Source organism: Parus major, chromosome 1 (assembly GCF_001522545.3).
Source record: "Parus major isolate Abel chromosome 1, Parus_major1.1, whole genome shotgun sequence".
NCBI classification, from domain to species: Eukaryota; Metazoa; Chordata; class Aves; order Passeriformes; family Paridae; genus Parus; species Parus major.
Window position 1 is genome coordinate 17,838,756 of NC_031768.1, and position 22,016 is coordinate 17,860,771.

The window sequence follows — 22,016 nt, forward strand, 5'->3', positions numbered from 1 at the left end:
GGGAACGGGGGGAAACAGCGGGAACGGGGGGAAACAACGGGAACGGGGGGAAACAGCGGGAACGGGGGGAAACAGCGGCAACTATCAGCGGGAACAGGGGAACCACGGGAACTATGGTGCCCACCGCCAGAACAGGGCCGGAAAGGCCCATCCAGGGCCATCTCTCATGGATCACTATCGTGCGCCGTCTGAGAATGATAACACTGGAAAAGATAACACTTTCACATTGCTGTAGAATGCCCTGCATTATTAAGCTCGAAAATAAAGTATTTATAAAGTATTTTCCGGACAGTTATTTATTAAAGGCAGTAGTGTCACTCTGCTCTACGCTAAGGGCCCCAGGTATGCAAACCCAAAATTGTAAGGCAGCTTCACTTTACACAAGCAGAAACATTTAAATCTGTGCATGTGTCAATGAAGGAATTCAGCGAAATACAAAGCACACTATCTTACAAAAGTAGGTAGGCATTTTCTGTTCCTGTAGTAATTCAGAATAACACCAACATGACTGTTTAAACAAGATCACAGGGAAAAAAGCTGAAGGAAACAGTGACAAGAGTATTTTCTGTGCTCTTACAACCTCCCCATGAGGGCAAAATATAATTAAAATGAAAAAAACCCAAGAAATTAAAGAGGTTCCTACACCATCAGGAGGAATAGGTGATGACAAGCATAAGTACACCCATTTGCTCAAGCAATCATCACATGCTTCTGATCATAAGGCAGATGCAATCAGACTGGAATTGCCACTTGTAGAGTTGTCTTGTTTTGGATCAGACATCAACACAGCCCAAGGAATGGAAAACAAGATCTCAGTATTATCAAAAGGAGATGGCTCCTACTGACAGCAACAGGATTATTAAAAGGTAGGCCTTTGCTAGAGGCAAATCTTATGATACCAGACCCATTTTTATCTAACAAAGCTACACTTCGAACATTTTTAAGTGCTTTTTTCCTGGAATCTGCTTTCATCCAATTCTAAAATGAAATACAAGTGCTGTAGTGGTAGGAAAGTTGACTTTAAATTGTGGTAATTCTAAGGTATGTAAGTTCTGATCAGTTATGGCATTATTTTATGATTTATAAAGAAGAAAAAGCTGCATTTAGAAGTGGAGGAAATAATTACTCTGTTTTGCACTTAATACATTTTGGAGAGAAGCTACTATGTTTTTGTTTTGAAACAACACTGGATTTTGTTTTGAAACACATTGGCTACATGTGAGGAAATTTAGAATTACAGGATAGTTTGGCTTGGAAGGGACCTTTAAACATCATCTAGTGCAATCACCCTGCAACGAGTAGGGACATCTTCAACCAGATCAGATTGCTCAGAGCCCTGCCACCATCAGTTTTGGCAACCTGTTACAAAGTTTCATCACCCTCGTGTAAAAACTAATTGCTAGCCTGAATATAGGCAGTCTGTCCAGTCTGGATCTATGCTCCTTTCTCATTATACTGGAACAGACCCTGCTAAAAAGTCTGTCCCCATATTTCATATAAGCCTCTTTTTAGGTCCTGGAAGGCTTCAATGGGGTTCTCCAGGCTGAACCACCCTAGCTGTCTAATTTTTTCCCTATAGAAGAGGTACTCCAGCTCTCTGATCATCTTGGTGGCCTCCTCTGGACCTGCTCCAACAGAGGAGTTGTGCTGTGCTGGAGACCCCAGAGAGATGGATGCAGGACTGCAGGTGGAGTTTCATGAGCACAAAGTAGAAGAGCAGAACCACGTCCCTCAACCTGCTGCCCACATTGGTTTTAATTCTTCCTGGGCTGCAAGTTCACATTGCCAGCTCATGTCCAGCCTCTCATCCACCAGCAGCCCCAAGTCCTTCTCCTCAGGGCCGTTCTCAATCCATTCAGCTCCCAGCCTGTATTGACACCAGGGGTTGCCCTGACCCAGGTACACCATCTTGTACTTGGTCTCATTAATTCTCATGAGGATCCACTTGAACCCAGTCCTTCAGCTTGTCTAGATACCTCATTTTTTCAAGTTCTTTTTAGAAACAAAATTATTGAACTTCTCAGATAAGATGTATTTTTATTTCCTTTACATGGGAACATATAAGAAAATAGAAAAGAACCCATGGTATAACCATGGCTACTAGGCTTATGATTTTATAGGCAAAACGGAGCATCATAGGGTTAGGGTTAATACACATGCATGAGTGCTTGAGGATCAGGAACTGAAGGCCCGTTTCCCTGTGTCCACTCCGTTACATACCATGTATGTAACAAACCCAGCAGCTGCTACAGAACACCACAAATTGTAGAACAAATAATGCCTCGATAAGGCTGGTCACATGAAGCACACCTGCCCATCCTGCGGTCAGACAGAAGAACATGCCCAGCTAGGAAGCAGTTTGAAACAAGTGCACCAAAATCACTCCTGTTTAAATTCTGCTATAGGGCTGTCCCTGTCCAAGGCCCTGTTTGACCATCCCAGTGGGGGGAGTAGGACTGGGGCAGTGCTGGTGGGGGCAGCTGCTTCAGATTCCCATGGTCAGCAAGAGCCCCATTTTGGCTCAGACACTGTACAAACCCGTTCCTGCACCCCACTTGTGCACCAGTCTCCATCAGGCAGCACATCCCCACACCTGCCCAGTTCTCACTGGAGTTTTGGCAGATTATTGTCCAGACCTGCCTTGCTCTTGTTTGGGTGCTGCCGGACAGTGACCCTTTCAAGTGAAGCCACTGTCCCTGCATACCTTGTCACCCACCATCCACCCCTGGCTTGCCTCCCTCTGTGCAGCAACCCAGCCTTGCTGCACCCTCACATGCACATTTTCATCAGAAAGCTGACTCTGCACCTTAAGAATTTTGTTCACAAAGGTGTATTCATGAAGTGTTGTTATGCCAGGTCAGAGAGAATAGCACAAAAAACATCCAGTGGCAAATAAAGGGCAATTTTTTCGTGTGAGTAGAGGGAAATTCTGTATCAGCAAAGTTCTCTTATAATAAGAGCTTGTGAATAATACTTTTTACCATCTATAGTTGGCAAGTAGACTATGTCCCATCCTGGCAAGAGATGACATAGTCTCAGTAAAACATGACTTTGTCACCTCTTGGCTGAATTACAGCAGTACAAAATAAGGGGATATGAAGTCATCTGCCTTTATAGCTCTGTTAATACCAGAATGCAGCAAGCCAGCTCCTGAGAAATCCAAGAAATTATCAAAGTGCTCTTGTTTCTTTCCTTATCTTCCAGGCAGTCAGTGAATTCAGCCATTACACCCTGCAGATTCCCTGAAGGACTGTAATTCAACATACTTGCTCCTTAACTACAGTCTGTTACCAGCTAACTTTCCTCCTTGGCACAATAAAAGGGCTGGTTTTTTGTTTAAAGAGTTGCAGTTCTTTGCTTTAGTAGCAAATGTAGATAGCACAGCAGACGGACACTTTAAATGATAAACAAACAGTGCTAATTTCCTTTTCATTTTGAAAAGAAGAAAACGTTATAAACAACAATTGACAGCTGAGTACCTCCCTAAAAAGTGCACAGTAAGAGGGATATGACAGAGATGGAAAAGGCACTTGACAGAACAGATGGAAGTGGATCTGGCAGGGGATCTCTAGGAAACAGAAGGAGTTTTGTTACTGGTGTTAAGGGAGCAACATTGCCTATAGTTAATAGAGCACTTCAGATATGGAATAGTATATTTGTTTTTACGTAGAAAATTGTGTGAAGTTCATTGTTAAGTCAGTTCTCATCTTCATGACATATGTATCACAAGTTCTGCAGCTACAGACTGCTTGATCTTTGAGGGCAATTTATGTTTAAGACCTTATTGCTGCTGTTAAATCGCAGTATTCAAGGAGAAATTTACAGCATTTCTGGAAAACCCCATGGAGACAAATACAGACTTTAGCCTTGTTCAGCATGTTTGTCCTATGTTTGTGGGGATCACCACTAATGACATACTCCTTGTAGGAGTAGCAACAAGTAAACATCACACCCAAATGAACTGTCTCTGCTTAAAATAGTTCAGAAATCTTTTTCTCACCTGGATTGAATTGAATAAAAAATACTTCAACAATATCAAAGAATCTCACTTTTCAAAGTTTTCTTTTGTTTCTGGGCTCTACTCCATGTACTCCAGTGATCTACACCCTCCTGCTGCTGTACACACTATGTAGTTGCAAGTTGGCTTTTTAAAGAGATTTTGAGACAAGGCATATATTCTTAGCCAGTCAAATATTTTAAGCCTGCAGCTACACATTTAGTGATGGGCAGTTCAAAAGAAAATGATGTTACATATTACATCACAAATATAGTCAGTGTTACAGATACAAATTTTACCCTTGAAATATATTCTGTCCATATATATATTCTATGCCTTGTAATATTTCCCTTTGCCAAGATAAAACTTGGATGAGCTCTGCATTACTGGAATGGCTTCAAAACCAACTTCAGGCAGAAATTATTTATAAGTTGTTCACAGCTAAATAAAGTCTTCTGCTGCATGGTGTTCTGACACAGCACAATGCTGGCATAAAGCTCTCCTCAACAGGACCATGATCTTCAAAATGACTGCACACAATCCTGTGCTTGCTGTGATCCACTAACACAGGAGTGTTTGCTCTCCTGAAGTTTCACTGAAAGCTAACAATAATACTTTACACAAAAATACCACCACATAAGCAGGACTACTTGTAAGTATCAATTCCAGCACACAAGTAAGGGCTGGGAAGGAAGGCCAGATAGCAACTCCTTGGTTACAGAGTTGAACACTGGGGATCTGGCCTAAAGCTTTAATGTGTATTTTACATCAGTGCAATTCCCCTAAAACACACATTTTTACATGATAAAAATGTAAGTAATGCTGTTGAAAGGTAATTGTTAACCCTTCATTGAATGGAAAGATTTCTCCTCTTTTTTTCCCAGTAGAATATTTTAAGTGTCTCTTTGCAATTTCAGGTTACACATAATATTCCCCATATATAGATAAAAGCTTGTCTTTCAGTCCTGGCTGACATTTAGTTCACCTACACGTATTTTCTCACCTCATGCCCCCAACTCCTTTCTCTGAGAGGTCATGCAGCTCAGCCCAGAGGAACTGACCAGCCTCAGCTGTGTCTCAGTCAGGTGGGTGCAGAACTGTCCTCAATTCTTCCAGCAAATACCTTGCAGGCTTCTCTGCTCTGCTGATACATTTTAACCTTGAAATGCTAAATGCCTGTTGTGCATTTGTAAAAGATACAGGTCTCTTACTTTTACAGCTCCCTTAGTGGGAATATTTTTATTTTTTTTAAAATAAATACTTCTGGTAAACAATCAGTGAAAATCCTGTTGACTCTGGAACAAAAATATGGATAAAAACTGTGATGTCTGCGGTTGGATTTCCCTCTATTCATTATTTGTGGGTAATGTGCACTATATAAAAATATTAATTTTCTCAGTTCAGGACAGATCTCCTAGTTCCAGAGAGGATATCCACTCAAGAAAGTTATTAACTCCTATTAATTTTATTTATTACATGTAAGATTCATTCAAGCCATCTTTAAAAATACATTAGCAGTTTTCTGATTTTGCAGTTTTTAGTGGCAGCACCCACACAGTATCAGCACAGAATTTAAAATTCCAGTTTCAACAGAGGTACGTTCTCATACATGTTTCCAAGCCCCTTATGAAAGAGGGATAGCATTACAAACATATCCATCTGCTGTGATACCACTGTTCCCCACATTCATTACAAATAACGTAAGTCAACATTTGTTCATCTGGATTTGCGCTTCGCACCCAAGCTGGAAGAAAGAGAGTTCCTCTGGCAATCATAGTGACAGTGCAATCAAATTTTTCACAGCGTCTGCACTTTACTTTGTTTGTCTGTGTGCCATTAATAACCTGTGGAAGCTGATGTTCCTGAACAGATGATTTTGTGTACACAGCCCTGAGCTGTTTCAGTTCATCACTGGCCATTTCCATCACTGTCATCTCAGCAAAAGCCTTTGGGCTCAAAGTTCCTGAAAAAAGGTTATGTTTTAGGTGGCAATTTTTAGGGTTCTTAAGGTTTGAGATTTTACTTCTGATGCAATTTTTGTACTTTTTATCATTTTTAGCATGAAGAGTAAAAATATGTTCTTCAATCTCTTTAGCTAACTCTAGCCATTTTACAGTTTCTTCATCTTTGGCAGAACCAATCAAAGCTTTATAAAGAAGATCTACACATTTACACCTCAGAGCTCTCATCAGATCCTGCTGCAGACTTGCTTCGCTAACAACAGATTTAGAATCTTCATGAACTGTGTGTTGCTCCTCAAAAGAAGAATGTTGATTCATACTGCTTTGTGCGTTATTACATACCATATTTTTAACAATTTGTGATGGGACCAAAATGTTGGAACTAGTACCATCTAATGCCTCCTGCTGACATGGTCCTTCAGACAGTGACTGCTCTCTAGGAACTACACTGAGATGCTCAATTTCTTCTTTCACATCCACAGGATCTGACTTTTTAACTTGCAATGACTGAGCACAGTTATTCTTGTAAAGTGCTTTCCATCTTGACAATAACTGCTTTGCTTTCTTTTTCAACTCGCCAGAAGGGCAACTCTTGAGTACTCTGTATACAGCCTTGGTAACTTCTGTCCCCTGAAGATATTCTACAGTCATATCAACATCTTCAAGTTCTTTAAGATGATCCTCAATATCTTGCAAATTGTTCTCAGACAGCAGTTTTTCAATACAACGGGTTCTGTGTACAATATTTTTTGGATCAGACATTTTTCAACCTGGAAACAAAAAAAAAAGATCATCACCTTTCCTTCAGTTATGACATTAACATATCTTCTGTATATTCACAAAAGGTTTTATTTTCATTTTATGCTATTTTACACTATTTTATTTGTATATATCACTGGGTTTCCCACCATTTTCTTGAAATAGTGTACCGAAGTCCAAAACACCATTCTGGTTCCTACGTGACCATCAACTTTTCACTTGCTATACAAGAGATCATGTTACATCTCTTTCAAAAGTTCCTCCTTATAGCTATCAGAGAAGCAAATCAGAGTCGTGACTTTTACCTGAGGTCCCACTGCTGCCCTTTCCCTCGCTAGCTCTTGTACCATATTAGAGATGAATTATCAAGATGGAACAGCTCAAAAACAGTGACACCTGCGAAACAGTTTCAAAATGCTGACATCTACTAATTTTGAAAATTCTTAAAGGTTAAAGACAGATCTCTCTATATTTTCTTGCAGCTGTAGCATTATTAAAGCATGCCCCCATATATTCTGAGGCATAAAGGAAAATCAAAGGGGGCCTTCAGAGTGCAGAATCTCATGGTTTCAATAGTATTTCCTTTTGATTTCTTTTCATCAAGCCCTTTGATAAAAAAATTTTCAGTGCACTGCTACTGCAAGTTTGCATGCAAAAAAATTTTATATTCCTAACATTATTATTCTTGCTGAAAAGAAGAATTAAATGTAGAATGCAGAAATGAATGGTGTGTTTTAAGTGTGTTCTTTTTTTTTTGCAGTCAGCCTTCTAAGTTCATGCATGAAATCAGTATTTTGTCTGAAATTGCATCCATTGTGATTCTACTCCAGAAAAAACATCTGCCTGACAGAGACAAGGCTTGCTACACACATCCATATGGGAAGGAGCTCATACGCCTGTTTCTTGCAGCATCACTGTTTCCATGATGAAAACTCCTGAGAACAGGAGTAGGGAAGGGACAAGAGACACAGCTTGGTTATTTGCACACTCTGTTGTTTCTATGACCACCAGCAGCTAACTTGTCTTTTGCATGACAGAAACAAATTCAAACTTTAGGTAGGACCTCAGAGCTTCACAAAAGAAAAGGACAAAGAGGATAAGGCTTCACTTTTTTTCTACAGAAACAGAACGAGCCCATCATCCACAGGAAATGTTCTCAGCATTCCCTTAAGATGTATTTAAACACTCTTGTCTTATGTTTTGAAGTCCCACGAAACCTCTATAATGGCGATTACAGAAACTGATTTATTACACACGAAGTTTCAAACTCAGAGAAACAGGATGCAGTTTTCACATATTTAAGTTGAGCCCTCTGCATCATCAAACTAACAAGAACATGTGAATGAATCAGCTCCTCTGTTCTGCTACAGGAACACAGAGGCTGTGAACAGAAAGGAGAGCTTTGTCATGTAGGAGATCCCTCACAAAGCAAGAACAGTTCCCTGTCTCCAGAATACCAAGAAGTTGACATTAGAAAATTATTATCTGCTGATTTACTGTTTCCCATGCAATCCAGGGAAGAGTTGGTGACAGTAATATGTTAACCCAGTATGAATCCCCTATGCATTAGAATCAGTTCTGCTTTTTCAGCATACTCCACATTTTCTTCAGATCTTGTGTCTATCTATGTATATGTTGCATTATGCTTACACACCATAAAATAGACTATCTAAATGCAAGATTAAACAAAAAATTCTCAATATTTATATATATATATTTATATATTTAAAATATATAGGACTATGGGCACATGAAGAAATTATCACACACAAGCTTTGCTGATAATTTGTCAGTGCATATATTTCTACCCTGTGGCAAAGGTGAGATATTTGGATCTTTCTTTGAGGACTATGTGTCATTGAAGGCTTCCTCTCCAATACTGCAGGGTGATCTGTATGTAAGAAATCCGTATGCAGAGTCTGTTGCTATCATCTACTTCATGGTAGTGGTCCTTACTCATCATTATCAACCTGACCCTACACAGCCCCCCAGCATGGCAAAGCTCTACTTTAGGACTCTTACACTATGGCAATAAATTAGTTATTAGAAATTTAAACCTTTCTTACTCCTGCACTGACTTTTTCAAATTCACACAACAGTAAATTCAAGTTTGTAAATGTTTTGGCAGCAGTTAAATAAACAAACTGAAATCATAATATGGACACCAAATTATAAACAATTATTTTAAAATAATTTTGGAAATTAAACTACCTAATAGACTACTAATATTTAAGTAAAAAAAAAACACTTCTAAGGAAATGCTTTTCTCAAAATGTACGAATTATAGCAAATAGGTAGGATGGAATGACTCCCTTCAAATGCAATAAGCAAAGTTATGTAAAAGTAATTAAATATTTTAATGGAGATGGATATTCATTGGTAATTGGGAGAAGCATAAGAAACAGCAGAAAAAAACACTGAATAAAGGTAATAATCAGTGACATCAGAGAGGTCTCTGCAGGGAAACTGTTCTTGAAATGGTCCTGGCTTTATTGTGTGTACCTAGCTTGCAGAAAATAATAAAATCTTTCAAGGTGAAAAGCAATATATACTTTTGAAATATTACACTAACTACTCAAGCATAGATTTCATTTTGGTTTCCAAATTAAAAGGAAGTGTGGTGAAAACCACACACAAAAAAAATAGTTGTTTGTACATTTCCCTATAAATCAAATAAGGACCAGATTTATCACCAATGTTGACACTGATGCCACTGGTTTACACAAACAGAAAATGAATAAAGATTCCTAAACTTATAAGGAACATATAAAGTAATCCAACTTCCAAAGTTTCTTTCAAAGAATGAAGCAAAGCTCATTAATACTGGGGAACATACATTGTATTTCATATTAAGTCTGAATGCCAAGCACCTTTTCTTCTTTCCTAATCAAGGCACAACATTATTATGTCAGACAACTGTAAAAAACACGTTTCACATTCTTATAGGGAGAAACTTGAAATTACTGATGCAGTGGTAATACTGCAGTCAATTTTCTAGTCAAAGTTCACTGGGAACCCAAGTATAGCAAACCTGAGTTCTTCCCTGCTCAGACTGCTGTTCTTTGAACTCTGACGTTTCTGTCATAAATCAGATAGAACAGTAAGTTGGGAGAAGCCCCAAAAACTTTTGAAGAGAATGCAAGTATGTCACAGAAATCATGCTGCAATTCCAAATGGAAAATTATTCTACCACTTGAGGGAGCTGTGGCATAGCAAACCCGTGGAATCTTTTGAAATATGCATGAGAAACTCTAGCCTTCGAAGAAAAAAGATAAAACAATTACTCGATGAACTTAAGGAGACTTCACATTTTTAAGGTACATATTTGCCTAATTTTGGCAAAAAAACTGTGCAGAGTCCATAGATGCTGGGATACAGACAGGAGGGAGAGTATATCCCTTATCCAGTTATTGTCTGTACACTGCACTTTGATTTTTTTTTTAATTTGAAATTTGACTGCTTTCCTACCTGATGTAATGCAATTTGACAAATGCTGCTGAGCAAATATTTATAAAATTAACTGAATCGAACTCCGTCAGCACTGTTCTGCTGTGTTGCTAATTCTAAGAGACAAGAAACCTCAGAAAGTCTTGGTTTTTTTCTTAAGTTATAAAATGAACCATGCATCTTTGGTAATGTAGAGATAAAAGAAAATGAACGAACAAACAATAGTGTCACAATTTTGTGCAGCAGAAAACAAACATCCTCAACCCTCCCACAGGGCATTTCAGTTTAGCAATGACAGAATCACAGAATGGTTAGGGCTGGAAGGGAGCTTAAAGAACACCTAGTTCCAACCCCTCTGCAACAGGCAGGGAAGCCATTTACTAGACCAGGTTTCTCAGGTGCCACCACCCTCTGGGTCAAGAATTTCTTCCTAACATTTAATATAATTTATATATAATCTAATATAAATCTGCCCTCTTTTAATCTAAGCCCATTGACATTTGATCTGGCACTATCTGCCCATACAGAAAGTCCCTTTCTCTCCTTTTTATAAGCACCTTAAAGTACTGGAAGGCCACAGTAAGGCCTCCCCAAAGCCTCCTCTTCTCCAGGCTGACCAGCTCCAGCTCTCTCAGCTTCTCTTCATGGGAGAGGTGCTTCAGCTCTCTGACCATCTTTGTGGTCCTTCTTTGGACCTGCTCTAGTTTTTGTGGTGCTGAGGACCCCAGAGCTGGATGAAGCACTCCTGGGGGGGTCTCATGAGGGCAAAGCAGGGTGGGAGAATCCCCTCCCTCAACCTGCTGGCTACGCTGCTTTTGATGCAGCCCAGAGTGCCATGGGCCCTCTGGGCCGCAAGCGCACACTTTTGGGTCATATCCAGCTTTTCATCCACAAGAACTCCCAAGTCCTTCTCTGCAGGGCTGCTCTCAGTGACTTCTTCTCACAGTCCTGTATTCAAGTCTGGGTTTGCCCTGATCTGGGTGCAGCACCTTGCACTGGGACTTGTTGAACCTCATGAGGTGCTCGTGGTGCCCACTCCTCAAGTTTGTCCAGGGCCCCCTGGATGGCATCCTGACCTGCTGTTGTGCCATCTGCAAACTTGCTGAGGGTGCACTGATCCCACTGCCCATGTCACTGATGAAGATTAAAGTCCCATCAGAGTCCTCAGGGACACCACTTATCACCAGCCTCTACCTGGTCATAGAGCCACTGACCACAACTCTCTGTGTCCATCCAGCAAACACCTTATCCACTAAATATGAATGAGTCCTTCCATCAAATTCGTATCTCTGCAATCTGGAGATAACAATGTCATGTGGGACTATAATAAAAGCCTTACAGAAGTCTAGATAGATGACACTGGTCAGTCTTCCCTTGTCAACCCTTGCTGTCACTCCATCATAGAATGCCACCAGATTCGTCATGCGTGACTTGCCATTAGTAAAGCTATGCTGGCTACCTTGAATTACCTTCCTGTCTTTTATGTGCCTTAGCACATCTTCTAGGAGGCTCTTCCTAGGTACAGAGATGAGCCTCACCGGTTTGTAGTTCCCTGAATCTGTTCCCTGGATCTTCCTTTCTCCTCTTTTTAAAAATTGAAGTGATGTTTCCCTTTTTCTAGTCACCAGGGACTTCACCTGACTGCCATGATTTTCCAAATATGCATGAGAACATCTGTTTGAATTCCAAGCGTACACTGAAGGTTACAAGGCTTGTATTTACAATGAGACTCTGTAATGCTGTGCTGATGAGGCACTTTCTTGCCAAATAATTACGAGCTCTCTGACTGCATGGTATAATGAGTCACTTGTCTGTACAAGAATAAATGATGATAATCAATAAAAACCTTGTAAGCCAGTTTGCTTCTAAAAAAACCCCAAACATCAGGCTACCTCAGGTTTAAAATACAGCCACCTTGTAATAATGCCAAGTTGAATCAGAACATTTTTAAACAGTAAAATGACTAAGTAAGAGAAAAAAACAACAAACAAAACAAAACAAAACCAACCAAAAAACCACCCAGCTGTTAAGAGCAAATTAAGTCCCCAGGAAAAACACTGTCCTCTCCAAAGCATTTGGGATAAATGCTTTGCCTTTGCTTTATACCTAATCTTGTACAAATCCATAGTACATTTTGTCTTAACCCTGAAAAAACAAGACAAACTCAAAATGCATCCAAGCAAATGCGTATGAATGTCTTGGAAGAATGAATACCCGCCTTCTTCTTCCTCATCCCAACCTCCATTGTAGGCAAGCTTTTCTTCAAAAAATTCTATGTAATTGGAAAAATATCCAGACTACAGCCCAGACAAGGATCAGAAGTCAAGCACTCCTACACACAACAGTGTGTGCTGGTTTCAGTTGGGGTAGAGTTAATTTCCTTCACAGTGACTGGTATGGGGGTAATGTTTTGGATATGTGCTGAACACAGGCTGATGACATAGAGAGGTTTTTGTTATTGCTGAGCAGGGCTTACACAGAGCCAAGGCCTTTTCTGCATTTCCTACTGCCACACTGGTGAGGAAGTTGTGGGTGCATGGGAGACTGGGAAGAGACAATCAGGACAGGTGACACCAACTGACCAAAGGGATGTTCCAGACCATCTGACATCATGCTCAGGATATAAAGTGGAGGGAAGAAGAAGGGAAGGGGAAATGTTTGGAATGATGGAGTTTGTCTTCCCAAGTCACTGTTACATGTGGTGGGGCTCTGTTCTCCTGGAGATGGCTGAACATCTGCCTCCCCATAGGAAGCAGTGAATGAATTCCTGGGTTTGCTTTGCTTATGTGTGCAGATTTTACTTTTCCTATTAAACTGTGTTTATCTCAACCCGTGAATTTTTTGGTTTTTATCCTTCTGATTGTCTTCCCAATCCCACTGGTGGGGCCTTGAGTGAGAGGCTCCCTGAGGCTTGGCTGCTAGCTGGGGCTAAACCATGTCATAGTGGAATAAATGTTCTGCAAACGTTGTGTTAAAAAACATCAATGCTATAGCAGAGAAGGTGCATAGCATAATCCTGGGAACACCAGCTTACTCTGGGCAACTTAAATCCCATATAAACAATGAAAATTATCAAATAGTATTTTACATTCAAAAGCCTAAGCAGAAATCAGAGAATTCTCACAGCCAGCCTCCAACCCCAAAAACATTTCTTCATCCTATCTACAGTGGGAGAACAAATATCAATGATGTCACAAGAAACCATTTACTGGAGCTTTTATTTCATCTCTGCAAAAATCAGAGCTCTTCCTGCCTCTCCACACCTAAAAATTTCAGAACTAGACAGAAGTTCATCTTCAAAGAATAGCCACATGAATAAAGCTAAGTGAATACAATGAGAACTGAGGCAATACAACAGTGTTATTTCCAGCTGTCCATGACCACTGACACCTCACTGACCAAGAGTTACCTCTCACTCACAGATCCAGAAGCACTGGAGTACACAGTACTAATGTGGAGAAGTAGCTTTGTTCTGCATTTTTTACATCAGCGACTGCTTGAACCACAACACCCTTGCCTAATCTGGAGCTATATTGTCTCAACACTGCATTTCTCTCAGTGAAATTGCCAACAGCTTTCTTCCCAAATTAGCACATCTGAAGAGGAGAGATGGTAGAGTGTATCACATTCATGTGAAGATGCACAGAGTATCCTCTTTCACAAGGTCAATTTTTAATCCTTATTTGGAGTTGCCTCTTCTAGGTGCCCCCCCCTTTTTAATTAAAATTGAATTCTTATATTCTTTAAAAAAAAAAAAAAAGATAAAACAATCAATAGAGCACATAATGAAATTCTCAAGCCTCAGGGATCAACCCCAATGCAGAGCTGTCAGCATATTTTTCTAATAAGATCAAACATGCATGGATTTAATGAGATAGGAAAAGCTGCTGTCCTTACCAGATTGCTTAGACACTGGCTTCATTTGACACCAGTATGTAACCCAGAGCTCACAGAAAGGTTCAATATATTACAGCTACACCAGATGAATTAAACCCTGACTTGTTCCACGGCAAAAACTAAATGAGAAAATCCTTTACAAATTGAACAGCTACATCTGTTTCAAGTTCCAGGATGATCCACTGATGTTAGAGAGGATGCACATCCCAGAAGAGACATTACCTTGTTAATAGCTCCTTTTAATAACTTAATTTACAGTTAAACTGATTCACACTGGAAGATATTTTAGCTTTTCCCATATCCCATCTTCCCTAAGCATGTAAATTTTTCTACTGAATGAAGTAGTTAACTACTCGAAACACTGAAATGTTACAAGTAATGCATTATTCCACTGATATAAAATCTTTGTTTTTATTGATATTGTTGACCTTGTTAATAAAATAAAATTTTAAGGAGTTAAAAAAAAATTACTTTTAACAAGTTACAGTGTCAAGTAGATGTATTAGCTAATCTCTTCCACAACTGGACAGATATATAGATTCACAAGATATTCTATTACATTATGATTCAGGGAGCAATAATAAAATGTATACATAGTTCTGAGAGATTTTTCATCAACAGTTTTATTGGTAATTATGTATAAATAAAGTGGGTATCTATTTGCTTTAAAACTTGTACCACTTCACAAAAAGAAACATTTGCCTTGTTTTTCTAAGGTACAACCAGATTATTTTTTATTTTAAAATCCATTTCCTAGTTTGGGCACAAGGTCACAGAAATGCTGCATGGAGCTCTCTAGATTTTCAAATTTTCATGATAAAGCTTTGTCAAAGCTGGCAGAGGAATCCCTTTGCTCTCAGTGACTTCACATTATTTGTCAGTATGAGGTACTAGCTGGGGCTTCAAGCAGGTCAAAAGTCAGGCTTTTGACACACAGGGAACATTTTATGAACATGAACTCCCATTTTGGCCTCAAGTGACAATACACAGGAAAATAAGTGTGTTGAGTGGAACTTAAGCAGATGACTCAGACATGACTTAATACTACCTAGCTATAGTAGAGACACAGAGTGTGACGTGTATTTTGCACTAATTAAGCTGAGCTGCTACCGGAAAGTTTATCATGAGATTCAGGCTTTTGGTGCAGCTGCACACAGTTTTTCACAAACCATACAATAATTTTTGTGATTATATATTAACAGAGTCTCCCGCAAGCTAAAGAGTACAGCTTATCATTGGCATAAAAAATCCAAGCTTATTGGAAATACATCTGGTATTTTCCCAATATGTCCCTATCATGAAGAGCAAAAGTTAAACTGAGCCAAGCAGAAAATGCTAATATCAATCCTTTAACATCACCTGCCTCAGTACTGAGCCAAAACTTCCCTGTTTGAAAAAGTTTTTTGCACTTTGGGAAATTACTGCTTCTAACATTCATGTTTTTCCAACAGTAGCAGATTTCAGGAAAAAAAAATAATAAATTGTTGTTAAATCTGACAGACAATATGAACAGTATTTCACTATTTTCCACAAGGAATAGGATATAATAAACATTCTTCCTCAATTATAAATATTCTTTCCTCAAGAAACATACCTGGCAAGAGAAATATGATCTAAGCAGATTGGTGTCATCATTTATTAAATAACTGCTTTTATGCAATATAGTTTAGTCTCCTAACTATTCATCTGGATGGATGCAAATGTTCATATTCAAATTTCCAATCACTTCAGACAGCAAACCAGCTAAAAAAAGTTCAGGAAGGCTGTGACATCTCCAAGTAGAAGCCAGATTCTTCAACAAACTTTAATTATATTGCCTCATACAGGTAACAGTTACAGTACATTAAATGTGTCAGCGCTCTTTCAACACCACTGGGATTGTATCACTCAGCTGCTCTGCTCCCTCTACTCAATGTCTGTGCACAAGAAGTATTCGTAACATTGTCCTCTATCAGAAGACTGGGAAATCATAATTCAAAATTCCCAGAACATTGAGATTGGTTTATACACTATAATATTCTCAGCAGTAAAAAAAATAGGAACTCTTCTGAATTTCTTTTAAAAATGTGAGCCTCAAGTCTTCCCATCCTTCTACTGCAGACAAAATGATTAGGGCCTTATACCTTTTCAAAAAGGAAAGGTTACAGTATTATGCAAAACAAGGCTCCACTAGCCAGTACTTGGAGAAAAGAAATAAATCAGGCTTTTACATATTCTATTATAACTACAAAAGACTGAAAATTCTTTTCTTGTTTACCCATAAAGATGTTACCTTTTATGTTCCTTCTTGGCTTTACAGCTTTCCTCCACTATTTTGTAATATCGTCTTAAATTTCTTGTTCATCTACCCACTGAGAATTAGCACTTTTTAAACCTACAGAAAAGAAGAAAATGTTGTGAGCTGCAGGTTTAACACTGGCTTTTAAGTGAGAGATATCATCAAGCTTCCTTACGTGTCCATCTATTTTTCAGTCTCCATAAATACTATTCATAGCCTCCTGCAGTTGTGCCTATTTGAAATCTGGACAACCTCAATCTAAACAACACTTGCCTGAGGTGGATCACACCTCCTTCTTTCACTGAGCTCTGCATTGACACAGAACTCCAACAGAACAGACTGTCATGAAGTCAGAAGCCTAAATCAGTAAGTAAAAATGTACTTAAGACATATCCATCCAAAGTACATTTGTTTACTTAACACTTTAGAAAGAAAATATTAATAATTTTGGAGAGAAATAAGCAATTCTTTCTCTTGGAACACATTTCCTTGACAAAACAGCTTTAAGGATTATTCTTATTCATATACAAGGAATTAAATTCTAGCACGCTACAAGGAAAGGTAAATGTTTAGTTTGCAGTGTCTTTTTATGGAAAATTGTGCTGACAAATTCATATAAAAATGGAGCATGTAAGTAATAAAAACATGCTTTATGAACTTCTGCAAGCTTTTCATCATTTGTCAGATGAACACTGTCTTTTCATTACTTTGACATTCATTTTTTTAGTTAAGTCTTGGCTCTATACTATTTTTATTTGTCATTCCATTGCCAGGGCCATACTTAGATTATTGTTGTTGTTTTACAGGTTTTCCACTGAAAAATAATAAAACTTTTTTCCTTTTAAAATAAATCCTTTGTATGCAGGAGACTACATATGGTCCTGAAAAGGCCATCCATCCTGAATGGATATAGAGTATAACTTAAATGGTATTTGTAAAATAGTATTTAGTGTCTGCTGACATTCCTTATGCTAAAATATGAAGAAGTGAAAGTACATAATTTCTTAATACTTTAAAGCCTTGATAAATGACCCATGATGTACTGGTTCAAGCAAAGGGTGAAATACACTTGAAATTAAATGGATTTTTATATATTTAACTATTAAAATAATACTACATTTAAAAGCATGAACTCTAACTTCTTTCTATATGCCAGCATGTCTTATTTCAAGACATCAATGCTGCCTGGAAACCAATATAACAAATACATAAAGAATTCTCGTAATAGCACCATTACAGATAACCAACCATCCTGCAGCTTCCAAGGTCAGCCTGTTCTGTGAGTGGAATTACAGCCACTTTCGGTATAAATCAGAAGTGCAGTTACAGTAGCGGGGAGCCCCAGCCCAGCCGTGTGTATCTGGAAGCAGCTGACATTCACTTGGCGTGGAAGCCAGCCACAGGTGACAGCCTGTCCTGGCCGCCGTCTGGGGTCAGGCTCATGCCACCAGCGGCTGAGCATCACCACTGGAACCTCCATCTCCGTCACCAGCCATGCAACCTGAGGGAGATCAGCCTAAAAACCTGCCTGTGTTCACTTCCCAGGAAATGGCTGGGCCAGTGCACACTAATCCAGAATGCCACGGGAACGATAACCCTGCAGGTTCTTCTCCAAATTCTTCATTAAAACTCCACAAAATCACAGAATTAATTAGATTGGAAAAGATCTCTGAGATCATCAAGTCCAACCTATGCCTGAACACCACCTGTTAACCAGACCATGGCACACCCTCAAACACCTGAAGGGACGGTGACTCCACCACCTCCCTGGGCAGTCCATTCCAGCATCTAATCACCTTGTCGGTGAAGAAATTCTTCCTAATGTCCAACCTAAACCTCCCCTGGCTCTTCACAGGCGTTCCTGCTGCACATCCCCGGACCCGTCTAGCTTAATTCTGACGCACTGCTGTCTTGCTCAGGGGCGAAATGCCGCCCCGCACAGCCGGGGCAGGAGGAAAAGCAAGCACCTACCAAACCCCCACTTCTCAGGGCGCTGTTCCCGCGGTTCCCCGTTCCCCTCGGTCCCGAGGGCCAGCCAGGGAGTGGACCGAGTTGAATGAAGGGCAAACAAGGGCTGGGAGCAGCTGGGCGGTTCGTGCCTCCTGCGACTTTCCCCCAATCTCACCGCCAGCGCCAAGGCAAGGGCGGCGGCTCCTCAGGCACTACTGAGGCGGGGAAGCCGCACTCCAGCTGCCCCCGGCGAAACACAGCGCTGCTCCCGCACGCCCCGTGCCCTGGCAGCCGGGCCGGCGCCCTCACCTCCGCAGCGGGGCCCGACATGGCGCCGCCGGCCCGCTCCCTGCTCCGCCGCCATCTCCGCGCGGCCGCGGCCCAGGCGGCTGCGCGCTGGCCCCGCCGCTGCCGGGGCTCTGCCGGGCGCCGGGCTCGGCCAGCCCCGCTGCGGACGCAGGGTGTTCCCGGAAAGAGAAACCGCGTCCCGTTGTGCCCGAAATAGCGTGGCCAGCAGGACCAGAGAAGCGATTCTCTCCCTGTACTCGGCACCGCTGAGGCCACCGCTGTGCCCGATTCTGGGCGCCTCACTCCGGGGAGGACACTGAGGTGCTGGAACGTGTCCAGAGAAGGGCGGCGGAGCTGGTGGAGGGTTGGGAGCAAAGGCCCTATGAAGAGCGGCCGGGATAGCGGAGGTTGTTTAGCCAGGAGAAAAGGAGGCTTAGGGGTGACCTTATCACTCTCTACAGCCACCTGACACGAGATTGTAGCCAGCTGTGGGTCGGCCTCTTCTCCCACGCAACTAGTGACAGGATGAGAGGATATAGCCTCAAATTGTGCCGGCAGAGGTTTAGATTGGGCATTAGGAAAAATTTCTTCACAAAAAGAGTGATTCGATGTTGGAATGGACTGGTGGCAGGTTCACCATCCCTGGAGGTGTTTAAGGAAAGTCTGGATGTGGCACTCAGTGCCATGGTCTGGTTGATAGGGTGGTGTTGGGTCAGAGGTTGGCCGTGATGATCTTGAAGGTCTTTTTCCAAGCTAACTGATCCCGTGATTCTGCTGATGACCATGGCAGGTGTGTTCACTGTGGGCTCCTGTGCTGTCCTGGGGCTGCCACAGGGTGAAAGCACTCCTGGGAGAGCAGCAGCCATGGAAATAACTTGCTCTCCTATGCAGCCTCAGGTGTGAGGGCTCAGTTTTCACCGAGTCTGTTCTGGTCATGGATCTGGCACATGATGTGGCTGTAGGGTGAAAGGGACACCACGATGCCCCATGGCCTCTGTGCAGGGCATGGCCTTCCTTTGGTATCTGTCTATGTGGCTGAGGGAGCCCTACCATGCTCCTCTCAGCCCTAAGATGAATAAAAATAAATGACATTCATGGGATTTTAAACTTTAACCTCAGTCATGATATGGTCCTTCTCTGGCAAACATGGCTTGGAAATGCAGTGTGGCACACAAGGTAAATGAGTATCAGACCTAAGGCTAACAGAGAGCAAAGAAAAAATGTTGTAAAACTTCTTGTTTTCACCATGGTACTGTTTTACTTTTGGTATAACCAACTAGTCTTTTGGAAGCTAAGTGGAGCTATTGGTATACACAGAGTTAAAGAAAAGAGATAGAAAATTTTACAGGGTGACAGCTTTTGGGTATGATGAAGTCTGCTGGACATATCTGATTATGCAGTAAACATCTAAAAGAAGATGGTTTAGTCCAAGTAAAGTATTTGTCATTGCCTTTGTTGTTGTGCTTTCCCCTTTCACGTGTATTTCACATAGGTGTTCAAAATGATTTTTAGGAGATTATTGCTTCCAGAATTTTGGGTCTACAGCAAATCTATAGATGATGCTGGGGTTTATACTCAGATATGGTAAAATGCTGGTATGATTTTGAGGTCTTTGTTGCCCTATGCTATAATCTGATTTTACCTACCTGAAGGTGCCAAATATGTTTCTGCAAGAACATAATGTACTGCAGACCACTTTTTCCTTATTTTGACATAATGGAAATCACCATTACTAACCACACAGGGGAAAAAAGCTTTGCATTGTTGTATAGGATGTAAAAAAAGACTAGATAAGTAATTTATTAAATTACTGTAGTAAACCAGTTTATCAGTGCTTGTCACTGAGTGATCTCAGACCTTTCCTTGCTAGTGCTGCAGTGGTTTCGTCATACACTGATTGCTAATGCTGTTCAGTTCTTCACTCACTCAGTTTGTGCCAAACTCATGAATTTATCAGTGATTGAACATGTGATACAATGGTTAGCCCTGAGTAGCTGAAAGCCACAGTTGAAATCAGGCTTCCTTTTTCTCTTGTCATTGCGTGTCACACAGCAAAAAAGTGTGTGATGAAAAGTATGCCAAAGAGTTTTATGAAACAAGAGATCAAGAATTTGAAGCATGACTGTCCAGAAGTGGCACAGTAACATACTAGCAGAACAGGATCAGAACCTTCCATGTTCAAATGTGGCATGTCATCCAGTGGCCTGTGTTACATATTTTCAGATACTCCTGTAGCCTACATATGTCAGGAATTCAGCAGCAGCTCCCATTGCTGTATCCAGAAGTGCACAGTTTTATTTTAGTTTGGGACTCCAAGGTTTTAAATGCCAGTTTTTCTTAGTCTTTTTGTACCTGTGTGATTGTGAGAACAGTTCATACTGGATTCCTTATGTGCTCAGCAGAAAGTGCCTTGCCTACTACAGAGGCACAGAGCTCCCTTGCCAGGAAGTCAGAAAAGGAACATGTTTTTTTTCCTTGTGATTAGCCCTCCTTTGACACAGGATCAAAGCTGAGGATGCCCCTCCTGGTTTCTCACTCAAAGGACTGTTAGTGGAATCTTCATTAAATTGTCTTTGATCTAATGAATAAGAGATCATTATTCCAATTTCCCATTTATAGAACAGATGCAATAATGCTTTCTCAATTACCTCTGAAGTAAAGCAAATTTTAAAAAATGTGATTGAAATTTTGCACTCATTAAATTCATACATATACGTATACCTGTGTAATGATATATGTGTATGTCTTTGTGTTTGTATGGTTTTCCAGGATAATATCACTGCTACTCTAATGGTGATAACTTCCTTGAAACTTCAGTATTGGCTGTGTATCTGCATTTCTAGAAACATAGGCTTCTGTTGAACAGATGGAGATATTCTGCCAGCTGATAAAGTATTGAGTATCCAGAGAACTATTTGGAAAAATGTTTGTTCATCATAAGGTTCCTGTACAGAATAGTATGTGCTTCAAATAAGCCTCTATAATTTGGAAGTTTTTTCCTAAAACAATTGTTCTTTTTAAAGAAAATAAACCAACAAAAAACAACCACAAATTAATGGATATTATTTATTAATAAAATTATTTTTTATATTTTTACTTTATTTTAAAAATTGTGTCCTATCTTAATGTCATAATAGGACCTTTGACATTCATTTCATGGTCCACCACTGTAATTCTTCCTGGAGAGCTTTCTTCAGTTTAATAGTTCTTTGTTTAAAGGTTATCCTGTCAATAAGTCTGAATTTGTATTGATTTTAGAGTTCTTGGGAAAAAAAGCCCAAATTTAGAACTGCAATTCTGTTCTTGAAAAGGCTCCCTACCTTTCTACTAGCAAGTGAGGAAAAAATCCTCAAACCATAATATGAACCATGAAGCAAAGCATTATAATGAAATAAAATGAAATTAAATAGGGACCAAAGTGTTTTGAACAGTCATCTCC

At 40.3% G+C, this 22,016-nt stretch overlaps 1 protein-coding gene and 2 long non-coding RNA genes across 5 annotated transcripts; 2 read left to right on the plus strand and 1 right to left on the minus strand.

Annotated features, from left to right (window-relative positions):
• Window positions 1–53: 53 nt before the first annotated feature.
• Window positions 54–3,877, plus strand: LOC107201173. Its single transcript, XR_001520066.2, has 2 exons — window positions 54–866; window positions 3,205–3,877. It is a non-coding gene; the product is annotated as an uncharacterized LOC107201173 (long non-coding RNA).
• A 1,566-nt stretch (window positions 3,878–5,443) lies between these two features.
• Window positions 5,444–18,796, minus strand: TCEANC (transcription elongation factor A N-terminal and central domain containing). Of its 3 annotated transcripts, XM_015620256.3 has the most exons (3): window positions 18,599–18,796; window positions 16,334–16,435; window positions 5,444–6,728 (listed from the first exon to the last, which is right to left on the minus strand). In XM_015620256.3, exon 3 carries the CDS (start codon window positions 6,718–6,720, stop codon window positions 5,641–5,643), a length of 1,080 nt encoding a protein of 359 aa, XP_015475742.1. In that variant the 5' UTR covers window positions 6,721–6,728; window positions 16,334–16,435; window positions 18,599–18,796; the 3' UTR covers window positions 5,444–5,640. The 3 variants fall into 3 exon arrangements, with proteins under 3 accessions (XP_015475742.1, XP_015475754.1, XP_015475759.1); XM_015620268.3 differs by lacking the exon at window positions 16,334–16,435; XM_015620273.3 differs by lacking the exons at window positions 16,334–16,435; window positions 18,599–18,796 and adding an exon at window positions 18,311–18,518.
• Window positions 18,796–21,622, plus strand: LOC117244027. Its single transcript, XR_004496346.1, has 2 exons — window positions 18,796–18,898; window positions 21,347–21,622. It is a non-coding gene; the product is annotated as an uncharacterized LOC117244027 (long non-coding RNA).
• Window positions 21,623–22,016: the final 394 nt, after the last annotated feature.

Coding starts and splice junctions, on each gene's coding strand:
- TCEANC (XM_015620268.3), bottom strand. CDS start 6,720: ATGTCTGATCCAAAAAATATTGTACACAGAACCCGTTGTATTGAAAAA.